The sequence below is a fragment of the Molothrus ater genome, chromosome 6, assembly GCF_012460135.2.
Source record: "Molothrus ater isolate BHLD 08-10-18 breed brown headed cowbird chromosome 6, BPBGC_Mater_1.1, whole genome shotgun sequence".
NCBI lineage: Eukaryota > Metazoa > Chordata > Aves > Passeriformes > Icteridae > Molothrus > Molothrus ater.
Window position 1 is genome coordinate 8892991 of NC_050483.2, and position 20723 is coordinate 8913713.

Consider the following 20723-nt stretch of genomic DNA (forward strand, 5'->3'; position numbering starts at 1 on the left):
CATTTGCATGGGGAGGCACACACGGCAGGTGACATCATCCTCCACAGGTGGCTGAGGCCACTGTCACCCTCCCTGTGCCCTGGTCCCCAAGTGCCACCACGTGCCTCCCCCGCTGATGCAGCAGAGCCAAGCGAATCTCGGTGCTCTGACCCCCTGCCTGTCCCCTCCAGGTGTCCCCTCATGGGCCTGGGGACAGGGACCCTGCACACGGCGTCACACCCGCTGCCACGCATGGCACATGTGGTCACACACACATGCGGTGTGGAATGACACACACGACGTCACGCACACACAGAGCCACTGTCACACACACCCGTGGCATCTCTCACACAGTGTCACACACACAAGGGTGGTGTCACACCCCAGGCTGGCACACACACCTGGTGGCACACCCAGTGTCACACACCCAGTGTCACACACACGGCCAGTGCCACAGCCGGTGGGTGTCACGGCCCCTCCCGGGCGGGCGTGGCGGCGCTGCTGTCCCCGCCCAGCCCCGCTGTCCCCGCCCCGCGCCCCGGTGCGGCCGCGCCCCGTTCCGCGCTCCGCTCCCGCCGCTCCGGGCGCTGCCGCCGCCCGCGTCCCGGGGCCGCCGAGCCCCTCCCGGCCGCTCCCCGCTCCTCCGCCCGGCTCCTCTCCGGCCCCGTTCCGCTTCCGGGCGCGGTTCCGCTTCCGGGGCCGGCGGGTCGGGTCGGGCCGGGGCCGGTGCGGCGCCGGCGGCGGGGCCGGCGGCGGGGCACGATGGCGGACCTGGAGGCGGTGCTGGCGGACGTGAGTTACCTGATGGCCATGGAGAAGAGCCGCGCCGCGCCCGCCGCCCGCGCCAGCAAGAGGATCGTCCTGCCCGAGCCCAGGTGAGGCCCCGCCGCTGCCCCTCCGCTTGTCCGCCCGTCCGTCTGTCCGTCCGTCCGCCACCCCCGGTCCCTCGGTCACCCCTTCCCGGTACCGCTCGCACGCGCCCGCGGGTCACGAACACCTCCCGCACACGTGTGTGCCGGTCACACCTGGCCTGACACACGGACATGGGCACACACGGATATGGACACACAGACATGGACGCACACGGACGTGGACACACACAGATATGGGCACACAAGGATATGGACACACGCGGATATGGACACGGACATGGACACACAAGTGTCACGCCTGTTGCACAGACAGACACACGGACATGGACACGCACACACGGAAATGGACACGGACATGGACACACAAGTGTCACGCCTGTTGCACAGACAGACACACGGACATGGACACACACACACACACACTTCCTGCCTGACACAGGGACGCACAAACACAGACACACGGACACGCACACATCCTGCTGTCCCACCCAGCTGTGTGTCCCTTCTGTGGCTGCCGTGTCACACCCATGTGTACACACACACACACACACACACACACACTCACAAACACCTGTACCCAGGTGTGCCGAGGGTCACAGTCCCCCCTACCCTGTGCCAGACCCCGGTGCCCTCCTGTGCCTTCACTGCCAGGCACCTGTGAGGCTTTTTTGGGGGTGACACTCGTCCCCACCCTCCTTTGGGCCCCGGTGCATGGGACACGCTGTGATCTTGGCACCCACAACGTGCCCCACTGGGCTGGGGACACACAGGATGGCAGGACATGCGTGCCACCGGGGCTTGGGGACACGGGAGGAGCAGGAGAGGAGGGTGGGGAGCAGGGGTCCATCGGGGGCACGGCTGAGCCCCTCCCGTGTGTCCCCAGCATCCGCAGCGTCATGCAGAAGTACCTGGAGGACCGGGGAGAGGTGACATTTGACAAGATCTTCACGCAGAAGATCGGTGAGCTGGGGACACGGGGGCTGTGGGGGACACGAGGGGACACCTGGGCCAGCAGCCACAAGCCCAGGGGTAAGCGTGGGTGGGCTGGGGACAGCACTGGTGGCCACCGTGACAGCGAGAGTGGCCACGGGGATGGCAGGGGGGGTGTGGGGCCAGGCTGGGCAGGGGTGCCGGGGGGCTGCGCCACGTTCCCCACCCTGTGTCCCCTGTCCTGTCACTTCCCCCCACACCAGCACAAACCGTCCGGGGCAGGAAGCGCCTCTCACTTCCTCCTGCTGCTCCGGCGGTTTCCGGGCACGTCCGCCCTGCTCCGTGTGCCCGCCCGTGCCCCTGCCCCCACCATGCCCCACGGCAGCCCCTCACTGCCCCGGGGTGCTGCTCCCCACTCCAGCTGGGGCCCTGTCACCCTGCCACGTCCTCACCGGTCCCTGCTTGGCACTTCCCCAGGCCTGGCACTGGGGTGGCAGCAGGGCTGGGCAGGCCCAGGGGATGTCCCCGTGTCCCTTGTCCTGGGGGCTGTCACCTCTCATGCTGTGGCTCTGTCCCTGCAGGCTATCTGCTTTTCCGGGATTTCGCCTTCAACCAGGCCGAGGAGGCCAAGCCCCTGATGGAATTTTACGAGGAGGTGAGACAGGGGGACCCAGGGACAGCCCCCTGTGTGCACCAGCAGTGGGGTTGGTACCTCCTTGGACACGGTGCCAAGGGCACCACCCGAGGTGATGGTGCCCAGGGAGGTGGGAGACACTGTCTGAGGGGATGGGATAACCCCTCCCATGGGACCTGGCACCCAGAGGGGCCACAATTCTCAGTGTTCCACGTGCCCCTGTGCCACTGGAGCTGTGCCCTCTCCAGATCAAGAAGTACGAGAAGCTGGACTCGGAGGAGGAGCGAGCCGCCCGCAGCCGCCACATCTTCGACCATTACATCATGAAGGAGCTGCTGGCCTGCTCCCACGTGAGTGCCCTGGGCAGCAGGGTGGGAGGGGTGTCCCCACCGTGCCCACAGTGTCCTCAGGGGCAGCCCCACACCCCCCACAGGCTCCATCCCGGGAGCCACATCCCAGTCCTGTGGATGGGAGTTCCTCTGTGGATTCCTGCCTGGTGCAGCCCTGCCTGGCTGCTGTCCCTTCTGCCCGAGGTGACACGGTCCTGTCCCCCTCACAGCCCTTCTCCAAGAGCGCCACGGAGCACGTCCAGAGCCGCCTGAGCAAGAAGCAGGTGCCCCCAGATCTCTTCCAGGTGGGCATCACCTGGGACAGGGAAGGGGTCCTTGCCACCTGTAACACTCAGAGGGTTAATCCTTAGAGGGGGCTGGGGGTGACAGGAGTCCCTGAAAGTGGGAGGGGGGTGTCCCAGGAGGAATGGGGACACCGAGGAATGGTGAGAAGGTCCCCAGAATGTTGGGAGTGAGGGGGAATTGCTTGTAGTCCCCATGGGGTGATGGGAGACTGGGGGCTGGAGGTGGCAGGGGGCCTTCAGAGGGAGGTGATTGGATCCCTGGATGTCATCCTAGGGGTCCCCAGGGCTGGTGATGTTGGGGTTCCCAGAGAGTGAGGTGGCAGAAGCATCCCCAGGGGCCTGGAAGTGGCAGTGGGGGGATGTGAAATCCCAGGGGTGGAGGAGACCCCACGTAATGATTGGATCAGGGTGACTTGGGTGGCCCTGGGGACCCAGCACTGAGCCCTGTGTCCTCCCCAGCCCTACATTGAGGAGATCTGCCAGAACCTGCGTGGGGGCATCTTCCAGAAATTCATTGAGAGGTGAGCTGGGAGGAAATTCCCATGCAGATTGGGGTGTCCCATCCCACTGTGTCGCAGCCCACACTGGGAACTTGGGGGTCTCTTCCTTTCCCAAGTGTCCTGGGGGGTGCTCCCTATCTGCAGACAAATCCAGGGAGTCTTTGAGGGCCGTGTTTCTCCGGGATCTCCACTCTTGCCCCCTCTGCTCTTCCTTGCAGTGACAAGTTCACACGGTTCTGCCAGTGGAAGAACGTGGAGCTGAACATCCATGTGAGCAGGAACCCCTGCCCCTCACCTCCCAGGGAGCAGGATGTGCTTCCAGGGAGCCTCTGTGTCCCTCACCTGGGAAAACTGGGGCAGGGCTCAGTGTCCAGGCTCACGATAGTCTCCTCCTCAGCTCACCATGAACGACTTCAGCGTTCACCGAATCATTGGCCGCGGCGGCTTTGGGGAGGTCTACGGCTGCCGGAAAGCGGACACGGGCAAAATGTAACGGAATGCCCCGGCACCCAGGGGCCCGCCTGGGGTTTGGGGTGCTGGGGGGGCCCAGTGGCCTTGCTGTGGTGGCACATGTTGGGGAGCTGTCATGGCTGTGGGTGCTGGCCCTGCTGTGGGGACACGGTGGCTGCAGGGACTCCGTGTCCCCCCCAGGTATGCCATGAAGTGCTTGGACAAGAAACGCATCAAGATGAAGCAGGGCGAGACGCTGGCCCTCAACGAGCGCATCATGCTGTCCCTCGTCAGCACTGGGGTGAGGGGACACGGGTGCTGGGCTGGGGACAGGGTGGCAGGGGACAGGGATGGGGAGGGTGACCCTGTGTCTCCACCAGGACTGCCCGTTCATCGTGTGCATGTCCTACGCCTTCCACACACCCGACAAGCTCAGCTTCATCCTCGACCTCATGAATGGTGAGACCCCGGCCCTGAGCCACTCCCAGGGCACAGAGCCCCCTGCCACAGCTGCTCCAGGTGACAACCAGTCCCTGTCCCCACAGGGGGGGACCTGCACTATCACCTGTCCCAGCATGGCGTCTTCTCGGAGGCGGAGATGAGGTTCTACGCGGCCGAGATCATCCTGGGCCTGGAGCACATGCACAGCCGCTTCGTGGTGTACCGTGACCTCAAGGTGACCGTCCCCACCTGCAGGACATCCCCAGGACATCCCTTTAGCACCCCCTGCACCGCGCTGTGGGCACCCACAGTGTCACAAACCCTGCCCTCAGAATGAGGTGGGAGTGCCCAGAGGGCACCCTCAGCTCTAATGGACACCCCCAACAGCAAAATCCATTGGTGCCCTGAGACTTTGGGGGCACTCCGACACCCCCAAATCCCAGAGAGCCCCCCAGGCTCACCACCCCATACCCACGGGCCACTCTGGGGCTCAGGGTGTCCCCCGGTGTCCCCGCAGCCAGCAAACATCCTCCTGGACGAGTTCGGCCACGTCCGCATCTCCGACCTGGGCCTGGCCTGCGACTTCTCCAAGAAGAAGCCCCACGCCAGCGTGTGAGTGTGCCCACACCCCTGCCCGCCCTGCCCCCGCGCCCGGGGCGGCCCCTGACCCCCCTGTGCCCCCTCCCCAGGGGCACCCACGGGTACATGGCGCCGGAGGTGCTGCAGAAGGGGGTGGCCTACGACAGCAGCGCCGACTGGTTCTCGCTGGGCTGCATGCTCTTCAAGCTGCTCCGGGGGTGAGTGTGGGCTCAGCTGGGCACAGCTGGACACAGCTGGGCACAGCTGGGCACTGCTGAGCCCCCTCTCCCTCCACGCCACAGGCACAGCCCGTTCCGGCAGCACAAGACGAAGGACAAGCACGAGATTGACCGGATGACCCTCACTATGGTGGGTGGGGGCACTGAGGGGGCTGTGGGCAGGACGTGGGAGGCACACAGGGGGTCAGGGACAGCTGGTCTTTGCCTGGAGCACGTGTTTGTGCCCAGCTGTGTGTCACCGTGTGTCCCTGTCCCCGCTCAGCAGTGATCTCATCGAATCTCCCACAGGCCGTGGAGCTGCCGGACTCCTTCTCCCCGGAGCTGCGCTCCCTGCTCGAGGGGCTGCTGCAGCGGGATGTCAACCGACGCCTGGGCTGCATGGGCCGAGGGTGAGTGTCCCCGAGGTCCCCAGGGGATGGGACAAGGTGTGCTGGCACAGTCCCCCTGCGGCCATGCTCACCTGCCCTCCTCCTTCCGCAGGGCGCAGGAGGTGAAGGAAGAGCCCTTCTTCAAGGGCCTGGACTGGCAGATGGTGTTCCTGCAGAAGGTGAGGGGTGTGTGCCCATGGCTGGGGACAGGGACAAGGACACAAGCCACCCCTCTGACCCCCCCTGCTGCCCACAGTACCCACCACCCCTCGTCCCACCCCGTGGCGAGGTGAATGCGGCCGACGCCTTTGACATCGGCTCCTTTGACGAGGAGGACACCAAGGGCATCAAGGTACCGGGCCCAGGGGCCGAGCGTGAGGGTGTGGGGTGACCCACAGCCCCTCACCCCAGCATCCCACCCTTCCCAGCTGCTGGAGAGCGACCAGGAGCTGTACCGCAACTTCCCGCTCACCATCTCGGAGCGCTGGCAGCAGGAGGTCACCGAGACCGTCTTTGACGCTGTCAACGCCGACACCGACAAGCTGGAGGCCCGCAAGAAGGCCAAGAACAAGCAGCTGGGCCACGAGGAGGGTGAGTGGGACTGGGACCCCCGCCCTGAACCACCCCTGGCCCCATCCCAGTGCTGATCCCGCCTGCCTGTGATCCCAGAGTACGCCATGGGCAAGGACTGCATCATGCACGGCTACATGGCCAAGCTGGGCAACCCCTTCCTGACGCAATGGCAGCGCCGCTACTTCTACCTCTTCCCCAACCGCCTGGAGTGGCGCGGGGAGGGCGAGTCACCGGTAAGGGGGGCACAGCACTGGGGGGCAGGGCTGGGGGGCGCCCGGGGGACCGGGCTGAGCCTGTCCCCCCAGCAGTCCCTGCTCACCATGGAGGAGATCGACTCAGTGGAGGAGACGCAGGTGAAGGAGCGCAAGTGCATCCTGCTCCGCATCCGCGGGGGCAAGCAGTTCGTGCTGCAGTGCGACGTGAGTGCGTCCCCCTGTCCCCCTGGCTGCTGGCCACCTCCTGCTGCCTGCTAGCCACCCACCCTGCTCCTGCTAGCCACCACCTCTTGCTGGCCACTTGCATGTTTAGTCCTCCCAGGGCATCAGCACTGAAAACATGGGGCAACCCCACAGCCCTGGCACCGTGGGGTGGCCCAGCCATGCTGTGCCCTGCCCTGTCCCCGCTCCTGACCCAGTTGCCTGCCCCGCAGAGCGACCCCGAGCTGGTGCAGTGGCGGAAGGAGCTGCGGGAGGCGCAGCGCCAGGCGCAGCAGCTGCTGCAGCGGGTGCCCCGCATGCAGAACAAGCCGCGCTCGCCCGTGGTGGAGCTCAGCAAAGTGCCCTTCATCCAGCGCTCCCACAACGGGCTCTGACCCCTCCCCACGCCCCCTTCCCCCGTTCCCACCCCACCTCTAATTTATTGGGTTGGGTTCCCGCGTGTCCCCCGCTCTCCGTGTGCCCGGGGGCTGCGGGGAGGGGACGCGCCCGGTGCCAGTGTCACCCAGGGGCGCGGTGACACCGCGGGCACGTGGCCTGGCACCTTCTCCCCGGCGTGCCCCCCGGCCCTGCAGGAACTCTCCGGCTCAGATGAAGGCAGCCCCCGTCCCTCCCGCCTGCTCCCCAGTGCTGTGCGTGCCAGAGGGGCCGGCGGGGTCCCCAGCCGGCATGTCCCCCCCTCCCTGCGTGGCTGTGCCCGTCCCGTGGGTGGCACCCCCTCGTGTGCGTGTGTGGCTGTGTGTGAGTGAGCGTGTGCCCGGGGGGACCCCCTGTAAATACTGTGCCACGGGTCCCCTGCGCCCCCTGCTCTGCCACTGCCCCTCCTGCCCCGCCCCGGGGCACCCCCAGCCCCCTGCCCTCCCTCCTGAGGGGAAAGAAGCGGGTGGGATCCCCTTAAACCAGCCACGGGTGGGCACAGGGGTGCCCCCTGCCCCCCCGACCCCAGCAGCATCTGTAAATATTAGTCTCTGGTCGCTGTGCTCCCGGGGCTGGGGGGGCACTTGGCAGGGGGGGCACGGGGCACGGCAGAGGCAATGGGTGAGTGAGGTTTTCATGAGCAGAGATGTGAGAATGCCAAAAAAAAGAGTTTTTATAATAAAAAGATCAAAAAATACCATCCAGCTCCAGCTCACTGTGGGAGGGAGAGATGGCTCCACGCCCACTGAGGGTGGCCTGGAGTCCTTGTCACCTCCTGTGGTGTGGGAGATTCCTGATTGTCCCGCTGTGGACACACCAGCACTTTGGGGACATACTGGAGCATCCCCAAGCCCCACAGGATGGGGATCCCGAGCCAGCGTGGGCTGCTGGAGGTTGTGTCCCCCATTGCTGCTCTGTCCCCACGGATGATCTTGGCTGTCACTTGTCATCAGGCAGTGCAGGTGCCACCTCTCCTGCCCACACCCTGCCTGCAGGCAGTGTGTCAGGTTGCGGTGCAGCTGGGCTGGTGCTCCAGCATTCCTGGGGATGGGATGGGATGGGATGGGATGGGATGGGATGGGATGGGATGGGATGGGATGGGATGGGATGGGATGGGATGGGATGGGATGGGATGGGATGGGATGAACCCAGGGCTGGATGCACGACGGTCCTGAGCACCAGGTACCCCTCCGCTGATGTTATGATGTCAAAGGGGTCAGGGAGCCCTGGGGCCCCTCAGGGTGTCCAGCAGGAGAGGCCGGGCACCGGCAGCCCCCCGTACCGGGGGTCAGCTGGGGGCCAGGGGGTCCCTGGTTTCAATCCCGATGGGAGAGTGTGAGAGGGTGCGGCCCCAGGCTGTGGCCGGTGCCGGCTCCAGTTGCATTCCCGGTGCTGCTGCAGTGGCGGTGCCCACAATCGCGGTTCCCGGTGCTGGTGCCGTTCCCAGTGCCTGCTCCATTCCCGTTTCCAGTGCCCCACTCCCGACCCCTCGTTCTCTTTCCTGCTGCCCGTTCCCGTGCCAGTGCCAATGCCATTCCCGTGCCCGGTGCCTGTTCCCCTTCCCGGAGCCCCGTTCCCGCTCCCTTCGCCGGTGCCCGTGCCCGGTGCCAATGCCCCTTCCCTTTTCCCGCTCCCTTTGCCGGTGCCCGTTCCCGGCGGCGATGGCGTCCCCGTTTCCCGCTGCCCCCCGCCGGTGCCGTTGCCTGTTCCCGGTTGCCGGTGCCCGGTGCGGCCCCGCCCCGCGCCGCCGCGCTGCGCCGCCGCCGCCCCCGCGCAGCCATTGCGGGCAGGCCCCGCGCTGCGGCCCGGTCCGTCCGCCCCGGCGGCCCCGGGGACATGGTGCCGGGATGGCCCGGCCCGCCGAGACCTTCCCGCTGCACCGGCTCGTCTGGCACAACCGGCACCAGGCGCTGGACAGCGCCCTGCGCGCGGGGACGGTGGGAACGGCGCCGGGAGCGGCACCGGGAGCGGCGCCGGGGAGCGGGCACCCCCCCACGCACCGGCACCGGGAACGGGAACGGGCGGGAGGGGATGGGAGGGAGAACGGCGGGACCCGCAGCGCGGGGGTGGGGGGACTGGGAGCGCTGGGGAAAACCGGGAATGCTGTGCGCGGGGGGGGGGGGGGGGGAGGGGGGATGCTGGGAGGGCTGGAAGGACTGGGAGCACTGGGAGATACTGGGAACACTGCGGGGACGGGAACCCTTGAGAGGCTGGGAGCACTGGGAGATACTGGGAACACTGCGGGGACGGGGACCCTTGAGGGACTGGGAGCCCTAGGATATACTGGGATCACTGTGGGGATGGGGACCCTTGAGGGTCTGGGAGCCCTGGAGGGAGACTGGGAACATTAGGGAAGGCTGGGGACACGGGGCACTGGGAGCACTGGGGAGAAGACTGGGAGCGTTGCAGAGGGACTGGAAGCACTAAGGGAGATGGGGCACATGGGATGGGAGAACTGGGAGCCCTGGGGAAACTGGAGGGAGGCTGGGAAAACTGGGAGCACGGGGAGCTGGCGGCGCTGGGTGGGGGGGACAGCACTGGGAGCATCTGGGGGAACTGGGAGTGCTGGAGCAAGACTGGGAGTGGTGTGGAGACTGGGAGTACCAGGGAGACTGGGACTCAGGGGACTGGTGGCACTGGAAGAACTGGTGGCACTGGAAGGACTGGTGACACTGGGATAATAAGGGACTGTAGCACCAAAGGCCTGGAAGCAAATGGGAGCGCTGGGATGGGGTTGGCTGCACTGGGAGAAGGGGGGGCAGGGAGCAGCAGGCCTTGGGAGCATGGGGGACGCAGGGGTGGCACGGGGAGGGGACAGTGACCCCAGCACCCTTCCAGCACGACGTGGAGCTGACAGACCCGCGTGGCCGCACGCCCCTGGAGCTGGCCGTGTCCCTGGGCCACCTGGAGTCGGTGCGGGTGCTGCTGCGGCACAACGCCAACGTGGGCCGGGAGAACGCCAATGGATGGACGGGTACAGGGACACCTCGGGGACTTGGGGACACCGTCCAGGGGGGCGGGTGGCCTCCGGCTGATGGCACCCCGTGTCCCCAGTGCTGCAGGAGGCGGTGAGCACGGGGGACCCCGAGATGGTGCAGCTGGTGCTCCAGTACCGTGACTACCAGCGGGCAACGCGGCGCCTGGCCGGCATCCCCGAGCTGCTCAGCAAATTGCGGCGGGTACAGCCCCCCAGAACTGCCCCCTGCAGCCCAGAGCCCTCCCAGGGACACCCACCAGCCCCATCCCTTGGCTCAAGACTCCCCATCTCCAGTGACTCCAGCAGAGACCCGCTAAGTCTCCCCAGGCCCCCCTGTCTCCTCCATGATCCCACTCCTTCCCCAGGGACACCCTGCCTATCCAACCCACTACCCCACATTGTCCTGATCCCCACCCAGAACCCCAATACGGATCCCCACCCCTGCTCTCCAGACTTCCCATGTCCTTAGTGGTCTGAGAAGGGACCCCAAATTCTCCCCAGAAGCCCCCATTGACTCTCTTCTTTCCTGGGGACCCCCTGCTTATCCTTTTCCTCTGGGACTTGCTGCTTATCCTTCCCTGTGGACCTGCACTAATGGCCCCAGTCTCTCTGATCCCCACCCAGGACCCCAATAGGGACCCCCATCCCTTCTCCCCAGACTCCCCCCCTCTCCAGTGACCTTATCAGGGAGTCCCCAGCCCCTCCACATCCCCCACCGTTCTCCTCATCCCTTCCAGGCATCCGACTTCTACGTGGAGATGAAGTGGGAGTTCACAAGCTGGGGTGAGCGTGGCCAGGCTGGGCGGGGGAAGGGGGTCCCCAGGGGCCCCCCGGCCGCGGGGCTGACGGGTCCCTGTGCCCGCAGTGCCCCTGGTGTCCAAGGTGTGTCCCAGCGACGTGTACCGCGTGTGGAAGCGCGGCGAGAGCCTGCGGGTGGACACCACCCTGCTGGGCTTCGAGCACATGACGTGGCAGCGCGGCCGCCGCAGCTACATCTTCAAGGGGGAAGGTCAGCTCCAGCCCCCCGCGGCCCCTCTGTCACCCTGGGGAGCCCCCGGGCCCCCTGCACCCCGCTCTGGATTCCCTGGGGGCCCCCCAGTCTTTGTGGGGAGCCACAGACCCCCCGCAATATAAGTGCGCCCCTGTAAAGACCCCAGATTCCCTACAGGGACCTCCCTGGAGATCCCCCAGACCCTCTGCACTATGAATACTCCCATAAGGACCTCCCAGATCCCCTCTAGGGACCACGTGGGATTCCAGTTCCCCCCTCCCAAGGGGAACACCTCAGTTCTTTTACCAGGGGACCCCCAATTCCCCAGATCTCCCCCAGGAAACCTTAGTTCTCCCTGAGGGAACCACCTCAGTTCCCGCATTTACAAGGGACCCCCAATCCCCGCGGCCCCCCAGTGTCCCCCAGGGCATGGGGGGGCTGGGTGCTGAGCCCTGCGGTGTCCCCACGCAGACGAGGGGGCCGTGGTGATGGAGGTGGACCACGACAAGCAGGTGGTGTACACGGAGACGCTGGCGCTGGCCCTGCACGAGCCCGAGCTGCTGCTGGCGGCCATGCAGCCCAGCGAGGAGCACGTGGCCGGCCGGCTCACCTCGCCCATCGTGTCCACACACCTGGACACCCGGAACATCGCCTTCGAGAGGTGGGGAGGGGAGGGGAAGGGAGAGGAGCTCTCAGCAAGCAGGGGCCGTGCGAGGGGGAAGCGCGGGCGAAGGGGAAGGAAGCACTGGTGCAAGAGGGTGAGTGAGGCCTCCCCGCTCCCCCAGGAACAAGTCTGGGATCTGGGGCTGGCGCTCGGAGAAGATGGAGGTGGTCAGCGGCTACGAGGCCAAGGTGAGCACAGAGACGTGGGGGGGATGCTGAGGACAGCCTGGAGTGTGGCAGGCCTGACGGTGTCCCCACGCAGGTGTACAGTGCCAGCAACGTGGAGCTGGTCACCAAGACCAGGACGGAGCATCTCTCCGACCAGGACAAGTCACGCAGCAAAGGTGACAGCCCTGTCAGCCAATCAGGGGGCCTGTACACGGTGGGGACACGCCACCCTTCCTGGGTGGCTTGGGTGTCAGGTGTGGGACACTGTGGGTGTGACATGTCAGGTGTGGGACACTGTGGGTGTGGGGTGTGACATGTCAGGTGTGGGAAACTGTGGGGATAATGTGACAGGCATGGGACAGTGTGCCACTCATGAGGGGTGTGACGGGTGACAGCCCTGGGAGTCCCTCCCACTGCCCACACCTCACCCTGCACCCCCCTCTCCCCCCAGGCTCCAAGACCCCCTTCCACTCCTTCCTGGGCATCGCGCAGCAGCACGGCACCCACAACGGGGTGAGTGGCCATCCCGGGGGTCCCTGGGGACACTGGGGCTCTCCAGCGGGGCTGAGTGGTGCTACTGTCCACCCAGGCACCTGTCCTGCAGGCTGCCAGCCCCACCAACCCCACGGCCATCACCCCCGAGGAGTACTTCGACCCCCACTTTGACCTGGAGACCCGCAACATCGGGCGCCCCATCGAGATGTCCAGCAAGGTGCAGAGGTGAGGCCACCGCCCCGGGGTCAGGCCATACTGGGTGGGGACAGAGTCCTCGGGATGGTGACAGAGTCCTCAGGGCCATGCCGCTGTCTGTACCTCGGGGGTGTGGCCAGGGCAGTGGCACGGGGGTGGTGCTGGTGGCCCCGGTGGGTCCCCGTGCCCACGGTGGTGCCCGGGCAGGTTCAAGGCGACGCTGTGGCTGTGCGAGCAGCACCCGCTGTCACTGGCGGAGCAGGTGACGCCCATCATCGACCTCATGGCCATCTCCAACGCCCACTTCGCCAAACTGCGCGACTTCATCACCCTCAAGCTGCCCCCTGGCTTCCCCGTCAAGATTGGTGAGAGGGAAAAACTTAATTTGGGGCGGGATATACAGGGACAGGAGTTCACTGGGGCCTCAACTGGCGCCTGTACCTGCAGAGATCCCCCTGTTCCACGTGCTCAACGCCCGCATCACCTTCAGCAACCTGTGCGGGTGTGACCAGCCCCTGGGCTCCGTGCGGATCTGCGCCCCCCAGGAGCCCCCCGGCGCCCACCCCCCCGGCACCCAACCCTCAGGGCCCAGAGGTGAGGCTGAGGGGCCAGGGAGGGCTGGGATTCCATGGATACAGAACGGGGTGGGCGTGGGGTGTCAGGGGATGCTGTGGGGAGCTGCGGGGTGCTGTGGGGCACCGTGAGTTGCCGTGGGTGCCACGGGGACAGCCGTGGGCGGTGCTGACGGCTGGCCGTGCGCGGCAGCGTGGCCGTTCCCGTGCGAGGTGGAGGCGGGCGTGTTCGAGGTGCCGGCGGGGTACACGGTGCTGGGCGCGGGGCGCAGCGAGCCCCTGCGCGACGAGGACGACGACCTGCTGCAGTTCGCCATCCAGCAGAGCCTGCTGGACGCCGGCACCGAGACCGACCAGGTGCGCCCACGCCCCCTTCCCTGGACACGCCCCACACGCACCTGGGCACGCCCCTAACACGTGGCCACACCCCACAGGTGACCATCTGGGAGGCGCTGACCAACACCCGCCCCGGCGCGGAGCCACCGCCCTACGATGAGGACCTGCAGCTGGAAAGGTGAGGTTCCATCCGTGGGGGCGTGGCCTGGGGCGCCACACCCACCTCACCTGGGCGGGGCCGAGCTGGAAGGGGCAGGGGTTAAAGGTGTCAGGGCGTGGTCAGGGGAGGGGCTGAAAGGCTGTGCAAAGGGTGTGGTCATAATGGGCGTGGCTAACCGCAGGTGTGGGTGTGGCTAGCAGCTGGGTGGGGCATGTGGGGAGGGGCATGGCTCTCCAGGCCATTTATGGGCTGTGAAGGAGGTGTGGCCTCCAGAGGTGGGGCACAGGTGTGCCAGAGGGGGTGTGGCTCCCATGACACGGCTGTGCTCCCATGCCACCACCCCCGCTGCTGTCCCCTGCGCAGGGCGCTGCAGGAGAGCATGCTGCTGCAGGCCGGGCCCAGCGCTGAGCCCCCGGCCGCCGGGAGCCCCCCGGGAGCGGGCGGCGGGAGCCCCCCAGGCCCCCCCGGGTACGGCAGCTTTGCGGAGCAGCTGCGCCTGGCCATGGCGCTGTCGGAGCGGGAGCAGGAGGAGCGGGAGCGGCGGCGGCGCGAGGAGGACGAGGAGCTGCAGCGCATCCTGCGCCTCTCCCTCACCGAGAAGTAGCGCCCGGCCCCGGGCGCTCCACGCCGGCACAGGGACGTCCCACGCAGGGACCGGGGTGTCCCATGTGGGGTCAGCCCGCGCACGGACGCAGATGTCCCACGTGGGAACACCCCTTGCAGGGATAGGGACACCCCGGTGCGGGCGCTGTCCCACACCAGGATGGCCCAGGGCGGGCACAGCCCTGCCTGAGGAGCAGCCGGTGCTGGGATGGCCCCCCCCGTGATGGGGACCCCCCTGATGTGGGTACAGCCCCCCACAGGGGATTTGATCCAGGGATCCTCCTACCCCCGGGACCCCCAATCCAGGGCTCTTCTCCCGCCAGGCTCAAACCTCAGCCCAGGGACCCTCACCTGGGGACACCCCTGTGCCCAGAGCCCTCCCTAGGGAACCCCCTCCTCTTTGGTGTTGTACTGTGACCCATGGGGGGCAGGATGGACCCGGGGGTCCCCGTGGGATGCAGGTGACCCCTATTTTAAGGCACTGCAGTGTGGGGGGGGACTGCTGGGGGACCCCCAGGCCTCTTCCTTTGGGGCAGTGGGGGGCAGGGGGGCCCCGAATGTCTGTACATATACATATACATATATTATATATATATATATACACACGTGTGTCCGTGCCTGGGGCGTGATGGGTGGCGTGTCCCAGGGTGGGGCCTGGGAGAAGGGATGGATCCTACAGCTAGGGTGGGGCTCAGGTGATGGGGCTCATCCAGTGAGCGTGTGGGTGGCACTAGTGGGCTGCTCCTCCTCAGCTCCCCCCAGTCTGGCCCTGTGCCCCCATTCCTGGCCCCGGGATTGGTTTATTTTGTTTATATTACATGGGAAAAGACCCCTGCCCAGGGAGGGGGGCTTGGCTGGGGACCCATGGGGTCACAAGGGGTTCTTTGGGGGTGAGCTGCTGGGGACACTTGGGGCATTCCCACAGGCTGAAACCTGGGATGTCCCCGGTGCTGGGGCCCCTCGGGGGATCTACAGTTTCTGGGGATCTGGGGAAGGCATCACGTGTTCTGGGACACTGAGGGAGGGTCCCAAGAGCCAGGGACCCTCGGATGGTTCCCACTTTCGGAGGATCCAGGGGTGTCTCAAGTGCTGGAGTGTCAGTCCCGCCTTGTCCGCACGGATGTGGGGCCCGGGGGGGCTCCGGGGCACCGGGGAGGTGCCGCTCTGACGGACGGCGCTCCCGGGGTCCCGGCCGCGGCGTTGCCGTGGCGGGGGGAGCCGAGCCGTGCCGCGACGTGCCCGGGGCCGTGCCCGCTCCCGCTCCCGTTCTCGTTCCCGTCCGGGCGGGGCAGCGGCGGCGCTTCCTGGTGCGGGGGGGCGGCGCGGCGGGGCATGGCGCTGGTGACGGTGCGGCGGGCGGGGGGCTCCGCCGGGGGCCCCGCGGTGAGTGCGGCACCGGCCCGGGCCGGGACGGCTCATCCCGGCAGGGACGGGCGGGGGGTCCCGGTGCGACCCGGGAGGTGCCGGTGTGGGCTGGCACGGGGGCTCCCAGGGGAGTGCGGGCTGTCCCCGAGCCGCGGGGGCCCCGGTGCGGGGGCACGGAGCGGGCCGGGGCGTCCCGGAGCTGCTGCGGGTCCCGGTGCCCTGGGGAAACGGGCCGGTTCGGGGATCCCGGTGCCCTGGGGAAATGGGCCGGTCCGGGGGATCCCGGTGCCTTGTCGGAGCCCCGGGGGTTCCCGGTGCTCCGGAAGGTCCCGGTGCAGAAGGTGCCGCTGTCCCGGGGTTGCTAGCGTGGGGCCGGACGGGTGAAAGTTGCTCCGGTCGTTCCCGGTGCGGGGTCATCCCAGGCGCTTCCGATGGGACTTTGCTGGGAGTTTACTGGGAGCGGAGCTGCCCTCAGCACGCGTTGGAGTTTCCTGTACTCCCGGATGGGGTTTTCCCACAGCTAAGGAAGGAATATGGAGTGTGGATGGGGGTGTTTTGTCCCAAGCTACTCCCACTCACTTTGCCACCTCTTCCAGTCCCGTCGCTGTCCCGGTGTCCCCTAGTGCCTCCCCCAGTGACCACTGGGCCTTTCTGGGTGCTCATCCCAGGCCGCCTCTTCCAGCGCTTTCACCCAGCCAGGGATGGGGGGCACAGGGACGAGACACCCCCCCGCCATCCCGAGGGGGTCCCCAGGGATCCATCTCCACAGTGGGACCCCCAAAGGGTCCCTATGCCCCCGCCGGGGCCCACACTATTTGGTGGGGGCAGAGGTGGGTTTAGGGGGTCACTGGACTGTGGTGTCCCTGCTGGTGGGGGTTTGTGGGACCCCCGAGCCTGCTCCATGCCCTGGGGTCACATTTCCCCCAGGAACTGCCTCCCAATTTGCAGGAGGAAGATGCTCCCAGACGCGGCCAGCTGCAGCGACGGTGAGAGGGGGCTCCGAAACCTCGGCGTGGGGGACACTGGGGTGGGCTGGGGACACAGTTCCCCCCCCTTGGGGGAGCACTCTGGGGGTGCCCTGCGTGCTCAGGTCCCTCCTGCCCCCCAGGCAGAGCTTCGTCGTGGTCAAGGGCGCTGCACGGCTCCTGCCTGCTGAGGAGCCCCCCCCGGCCGAGCCCCCCCCGGCCGAGCCCCCCTGCCAGGCCCCGGGACAGCAGGAGCGGCACCTGCACCTCATGATGCAGCTGCTGCGCCCCCAGGACGCCATCCGACTGGTAGGACACAGATCCACCCCTGCAGGAACACGGGGATGGCATGGGGACAGGGAAAGAGATGGATGGGGTCAGGAGCAGGGATGGGGATGGGATATGGATGGGGACATGACACGGAGAAAAAGTTGACTGGATTGGACAGGCAGGGATGGGGATGGGGATGGGGATGGGGATGGGGATGGGGATGGGGATGGGGATGGGGATGGGGATGGGGATGGAATGAAGGTGGTGACAGGATGGGGATGGAGGCAGTAACATCGAGGAAGGGGGAATGCGATATGGATGGGGACTGGATAGGATGGGATGGGATAATGGGAAGCAGTAACATCGAGGAAGGGTAGGGGAATGTGATAGGGACTGGACGGGATGGGAATGGGGATGGAATGGGAAGTGATGAGGAGGGGACATGGCCCAGCGCGATGCTCCTCCCCGGTCACTGGGAGCCCTGGGAAGGGGCAGATCCCCCGGGATTCCCGCCGTTCCGGCAGGCGGTGCGGCTGGAGTCGGCGCGGCCGCGGCGGGTGCGGTACCTGCTGCTGGTGCGGCCGGAGGAGGCGGGAGCCGAGGCGGAGACGGCGCTGCTGGGAGTGGATTTCGCCCACGAGGGGTGAGCGGGGTGCGGGGGGGCCCGGGGAGGCGTCGGCACCCCCTGACCCCTGCTTGCCCCAGGGCCAGCCGCTGCACCCTGGGCATGGTGCTGCCCCTCTGGAGCGACACCCAGGTGTTCCTCGACGGCGACGGGTAAGGGCGGGACGGAATTTTGGGACAGGGAGGGGCCTAGAGGGGTCAGGGTGCCCACCCTGACCCACGTGTGTCCCCCTGATGCCCAGGGGGTTCAGTGTGACATCGGGGGGAGAGACACGCATCTTCAAGCCCATCTCTGTGCAGACCATGTGGTGAGCAAGGCCTGGGCGTGGCCACGGGGGGCGTGGGGACCACCCTGGGCACAGGGGGGGTGTGGGTGGAATGGGGAGCACCAGGGGGGTGGGCACCACCTCGGGGACTGGGGACACGGGCACTGCCAGGGGCACAGGGGATCTCAGCTGCACAACAGGCATGGGGGATGTGGCACCGCTGGGGACACGAGGGGTGCCGTCACCACCCTGGGCACAGGGGATTTGGGTATCACCATGGGCACCACCACGGGCACGGAGAAGGAGCTGGGGAGGGCTTGGGTGGCACCCACACGCCGGGGACGGCCAGCGAGGGGGACAGAGCAGCGGGGGCGGCGCCGGGGTGGCGGTGGCAGCACAGGGTGGCAGGTGCTGTGCGGCAGGGCCGCGCTGCAGGAGCTGCACCGCGCCTGCGAGGACGCGGCCCGCGGTGGGCACATCCCCGGCGGCCCCGCGCTGGCCTGGGCCCGCGGCTACGCGGCGGCGCTGGGCTCCGAGCAGAGCTGCCTCAACGAGTGGCTGGCCATGGCCGACCTCGAGTCCGTGCGCCCCGCCTCGCCCACGCCCCTCCGGTAAGCTCCCCGCCACGGCCCCGCCACACCCCGCGGCCCGCCGGCCAATCGCTGCCGCGCCTGGCAGGGCGTGGCCGGGGTGGGGCAGGGGACGGCGGTGACACGGCGGTGCTGGTGGCAGGCCGGCCGTGCCGGAGCTGTCGGAGCAGGCCGTGCGGGCGCTGCTGCGGGAGGTGATGGCCGCCGCCGACCTGGAGAACGTCACCTCCAAGGAGGTGGGTGGCACCGGGGTGGCAGCAGGGTGTCCTGGGGACGGGGAGGGCTGGCAGGGCCATCCCTCACCCGGCGTGGCGCCCAGGTGCGGGAGGAGCTGGAGCGGCGCACGGGGCACAGCCTGGCCGAGCACAAGGACTTCATTGACAACGAGATGCTGCTGGTGCTGGCGCAGATGGATCGGCCTTCCCGCGTCTTCCCGCACCTCTTCCTGGTGGGCAGCGGGCATGGCGGGCATGGCGGGCGGGACGGGTGGCAGTGTCCCCTCCCCTCACCGCTGTCACCATGCAGGGCTCCGAGTGGAACGCAGCCAACCTGGAGGAGCTGCAGCAGAATAGGTGAGAACAGCGTGGCACTGCCATGGGGTGGCCTGGGGCCACCACGGGCCGCCCCTGGGGTGTCACTCATGTCCCCGCAGGGTCACCCACATCCTGAATGTGGCACGGGAGATTGACAACTTCTTCCCGGCGCTGTTCACGTACATGAACGTGCGGGTATACGACGAGGAGGCGGCCGAGCTCCTGCCCCACTGGAATGACACCTTCCTCTTCCTCTCCCGCGTCCGGTTAGTGGGCACCAGGAGTGACACCATGGGGGACACCGGGGACACAGGGGCTGGAGGTGGGGTGGGGGAGAGGGGGACATGGGGAGAGGTCTTGATGACTGAGGTGCTGGGACATGGGATCCTGGGGAGCAGTGGGGTGGCTGGGGACATGGGGAGCTCTGGGGACACTGGGACCGCTGGGGACACGGAGAGCTCTGGGGACACTGGGACAGCTGGAGGATGCTGAAAGCTCTGGGGATATTGGGATGGCTGGAGGATGCTGGGAGCCCTGGGGATCCTGGGATGGCTGGAGAATCCTGGGAGCTCTGGGGACACTGGGATGGCTGGGGACAGGGGGAGATCTGGGGACACTGGGATGGCTGGGGACACTGGGAGCTCTGGGGATCCTGGACATCTCGGGGACACTGGGAGCCCTGCGGATACGGTGTCCCCGAGTGCCGGTGCCATGGTGCCAGCAGCGGGTGCCGCAGGGCGGCGGGAGGCCGGGCGCTGGTGCACTGCCGCATGGGGCTGAGCCGCTCGGCCGCCACGGTGCTGGCCTACGCCATGAAGGAGTTCGGGTGGCCCCTGGAGCGGGCGCTGCGGCACGTCCGGCACTGCCGGCCCGGCGTCCTACCCAACCCCGGCTTCATGCGCCAGCTCGACTTCTACCAGGGCATCCTGAGCGCCAGGTGCGTGGGGACACATGGGAGGGGACAGCTGGGTGGGGCCTGTTGTGACCACACCCCTCTGTGTGGGTGGGCGGGGCTGCAGTGGCCGTGCCCTACCTGGAAAGGTGTGGGAACTTTTGTGGGGGAGGAGCCCGTGGGAGCCCCACCCTGCCTAGGGGGTGTGGCTCCCAGCAGGGGGAGTGGCCGGATGCTGATTGACCGCTCTGTGGCAGCCGGCACAGCAGCCTGTGGGAGCCACGGGCGCACCCCGAGGAGGACACCGCGAGGGAGGACATGAGTGGCCTGTCCCCACTGTCCTCCCCACTGGCGTCCCCACAGCCCTCCGAGGAGGAGGCAGCTGGAGCGGGGCTGCTGGGGGCCTCCCGGCGCCCCCGCATCTCCCTGTGCTCTGTCATGCGGAGCATCAGCCTGCTGGAGTCCCCCGAGCCCCTCGAGCTGCTGGGGGAGCCCCTGGCCGGGGAGGTGAGCGGGGTCAGGGCGGGAGGGGGGTCCAGCTGTGGGGTGACAGCAGCATGGCATGACCCCACTGTCCCCTGTCAGGTGTTTGAGGCCACGCAGGAAGCAGAGGGTCCCTCCCCGAGGTCACGACCCTCGTCCCGCCCACGCCGCGTGGTGCGCCAGGCCAGCATGGATGGTGACCCCGCCCCGTTTTGCGACCACACCCATAGTGATGACCACACCCAGGGCCACACCCACACACCTGGCCACGCCCACACGGATGAACCCACGCCTTAATTTGGGGAGCATGGGTCAGCACCTTCTCACTGCCATAGCAACAAGGGGTGGGCGTGGCCTACGTATGTGGGCGTGGTCATCGAGCCGGCACGCCCACGCCCTGCCCGCACCCCGGGGCTGGGACGTGCCTCTGCCCCAGCCCCACACAAACACCGACACTGCTCTTGCACTGGCAATAAAGTGTGGAAATGGCAGCCCCTGGTGGCTTTGTGACCCTGAGCACCTGGA

At 67.5% G+C, this 20723-nt stretch overlaps 3 protein-coding genes across 5 annotated transcripts; all 3 read left to right on the forward strand.

The window, feature by feature from the left end:
- The first annotated feature begins 562 nt into the window (after window positions 1–562).
- On the forward strand, window positions 563–7748 carry GRK2 (G protein-coupled receptor kinase 2). 2 transcript variants are annotated; one of them, XM_036385024.2, is made up of 21 exons: window positions 563–854; window positions 1735–1811; window positions 2363–2436; window positions 2664–2765; window positions 2975–3049; window positions 3509–3570; window positions 3768–3819; window positions 3947–4038; window positions 4201–4300; window positions 4380–4458; window positions 4545–4675; window positions 4958–5052; window positions 5130–5237; window positions 5322–5388; window positions 5547–5647; window positions 5739–5805; window positions 5883–5978; window positions 6055–6217; window positions 6296–6432; window positions 6508–6618; window positions 6849–7748. In XM_036385024.2, exons 1-21 carry the CDS (start codon window positions 742–744, stop codon window positions 7008–7010), a joined length of 2064 nt encoding a protein of 687 aa, XP_036240917.1. In that variant the 5' UTR covers window positions 563–741; the 3' UTR covers window positions 7011–7748. The 2 variants fall into 2 exon arrangements, with proteins under 2 accessions (XP_036240917.1, XP_036240916.1); XM_036385023.2 differs by having other exon boundaries at window positions 565–854; window positions 6505–6618.
- Window positions 7749–8826: 1078 nt separating this feature from the next.
- ANKRD13D (ankyrin repeat domain 13D) lies at window positions 8827–14815 on the forward strand. 2 transcript variants are annotated; one of them, XM_036384809.1, is made up of 15 exons: window positions 8827–8987; window positions 9889–10024; window positions 10105–10229; window positions 10765–10810; window positions 10893–11036; window positions 11490–11679; window positions 11804–11870; window positions 11944–12025; window positions 12301–12362; window positions 12439–12569; window positions 12747–12904; window positions 12987–13133; window positions 13305–13468; window positions 13546–13625; window positions 13971–14815. In XM_036384809.1, the coding sequence occupies exons 1-15, from the start codon at window positions 8898–8900 to the stop codon at window positions 14209–14211; spliced, it is 1863 nt and encodes a 620-aa protein (XP_036240702.1). In that variant the 5' UTR covers window positions 8827–8897; the 3' UTR covers window positions 14212–14815. The 2 variants fall into 2 exon arrangements, with proteins under 2 accessions (XP_036240702.1, XP_054371250.1); XM_054515275.1 differs by having other exon boundaries at window positions 12454–12569.
- Window positions 14816–15542: 727 nt separating this feature from the next.
- Window positions 15543–20663, forward strand: SSH3 (slingshot protein phosphatase 3). The gene is made up of 14 exons (XM_036383666.2): window positions 15543–15593; window positions 16524–16561; window positions 16684–16849; window positions 17335–17453; window positions 17516–17587; window positions 17677–17742; window positions 18123–18311; window positions 18433–18526; window positions 18610–18738; window positions 18816–18862; window positions 18943–19089; window positions 19560–19760; window positions 19973–20222; window positions 20301–20663. Exons 1-14 carry the CDS (start codon window positions 15543–15545, stop codon window positions 20493–20495), a joined length of 1764 nt encoding a protein of 587 aa, XP_036239559.1. The 3' UTR covers window positions 20496–20663.
- Window positions 20664–20723: the final 60 nt, after the last annotated feature.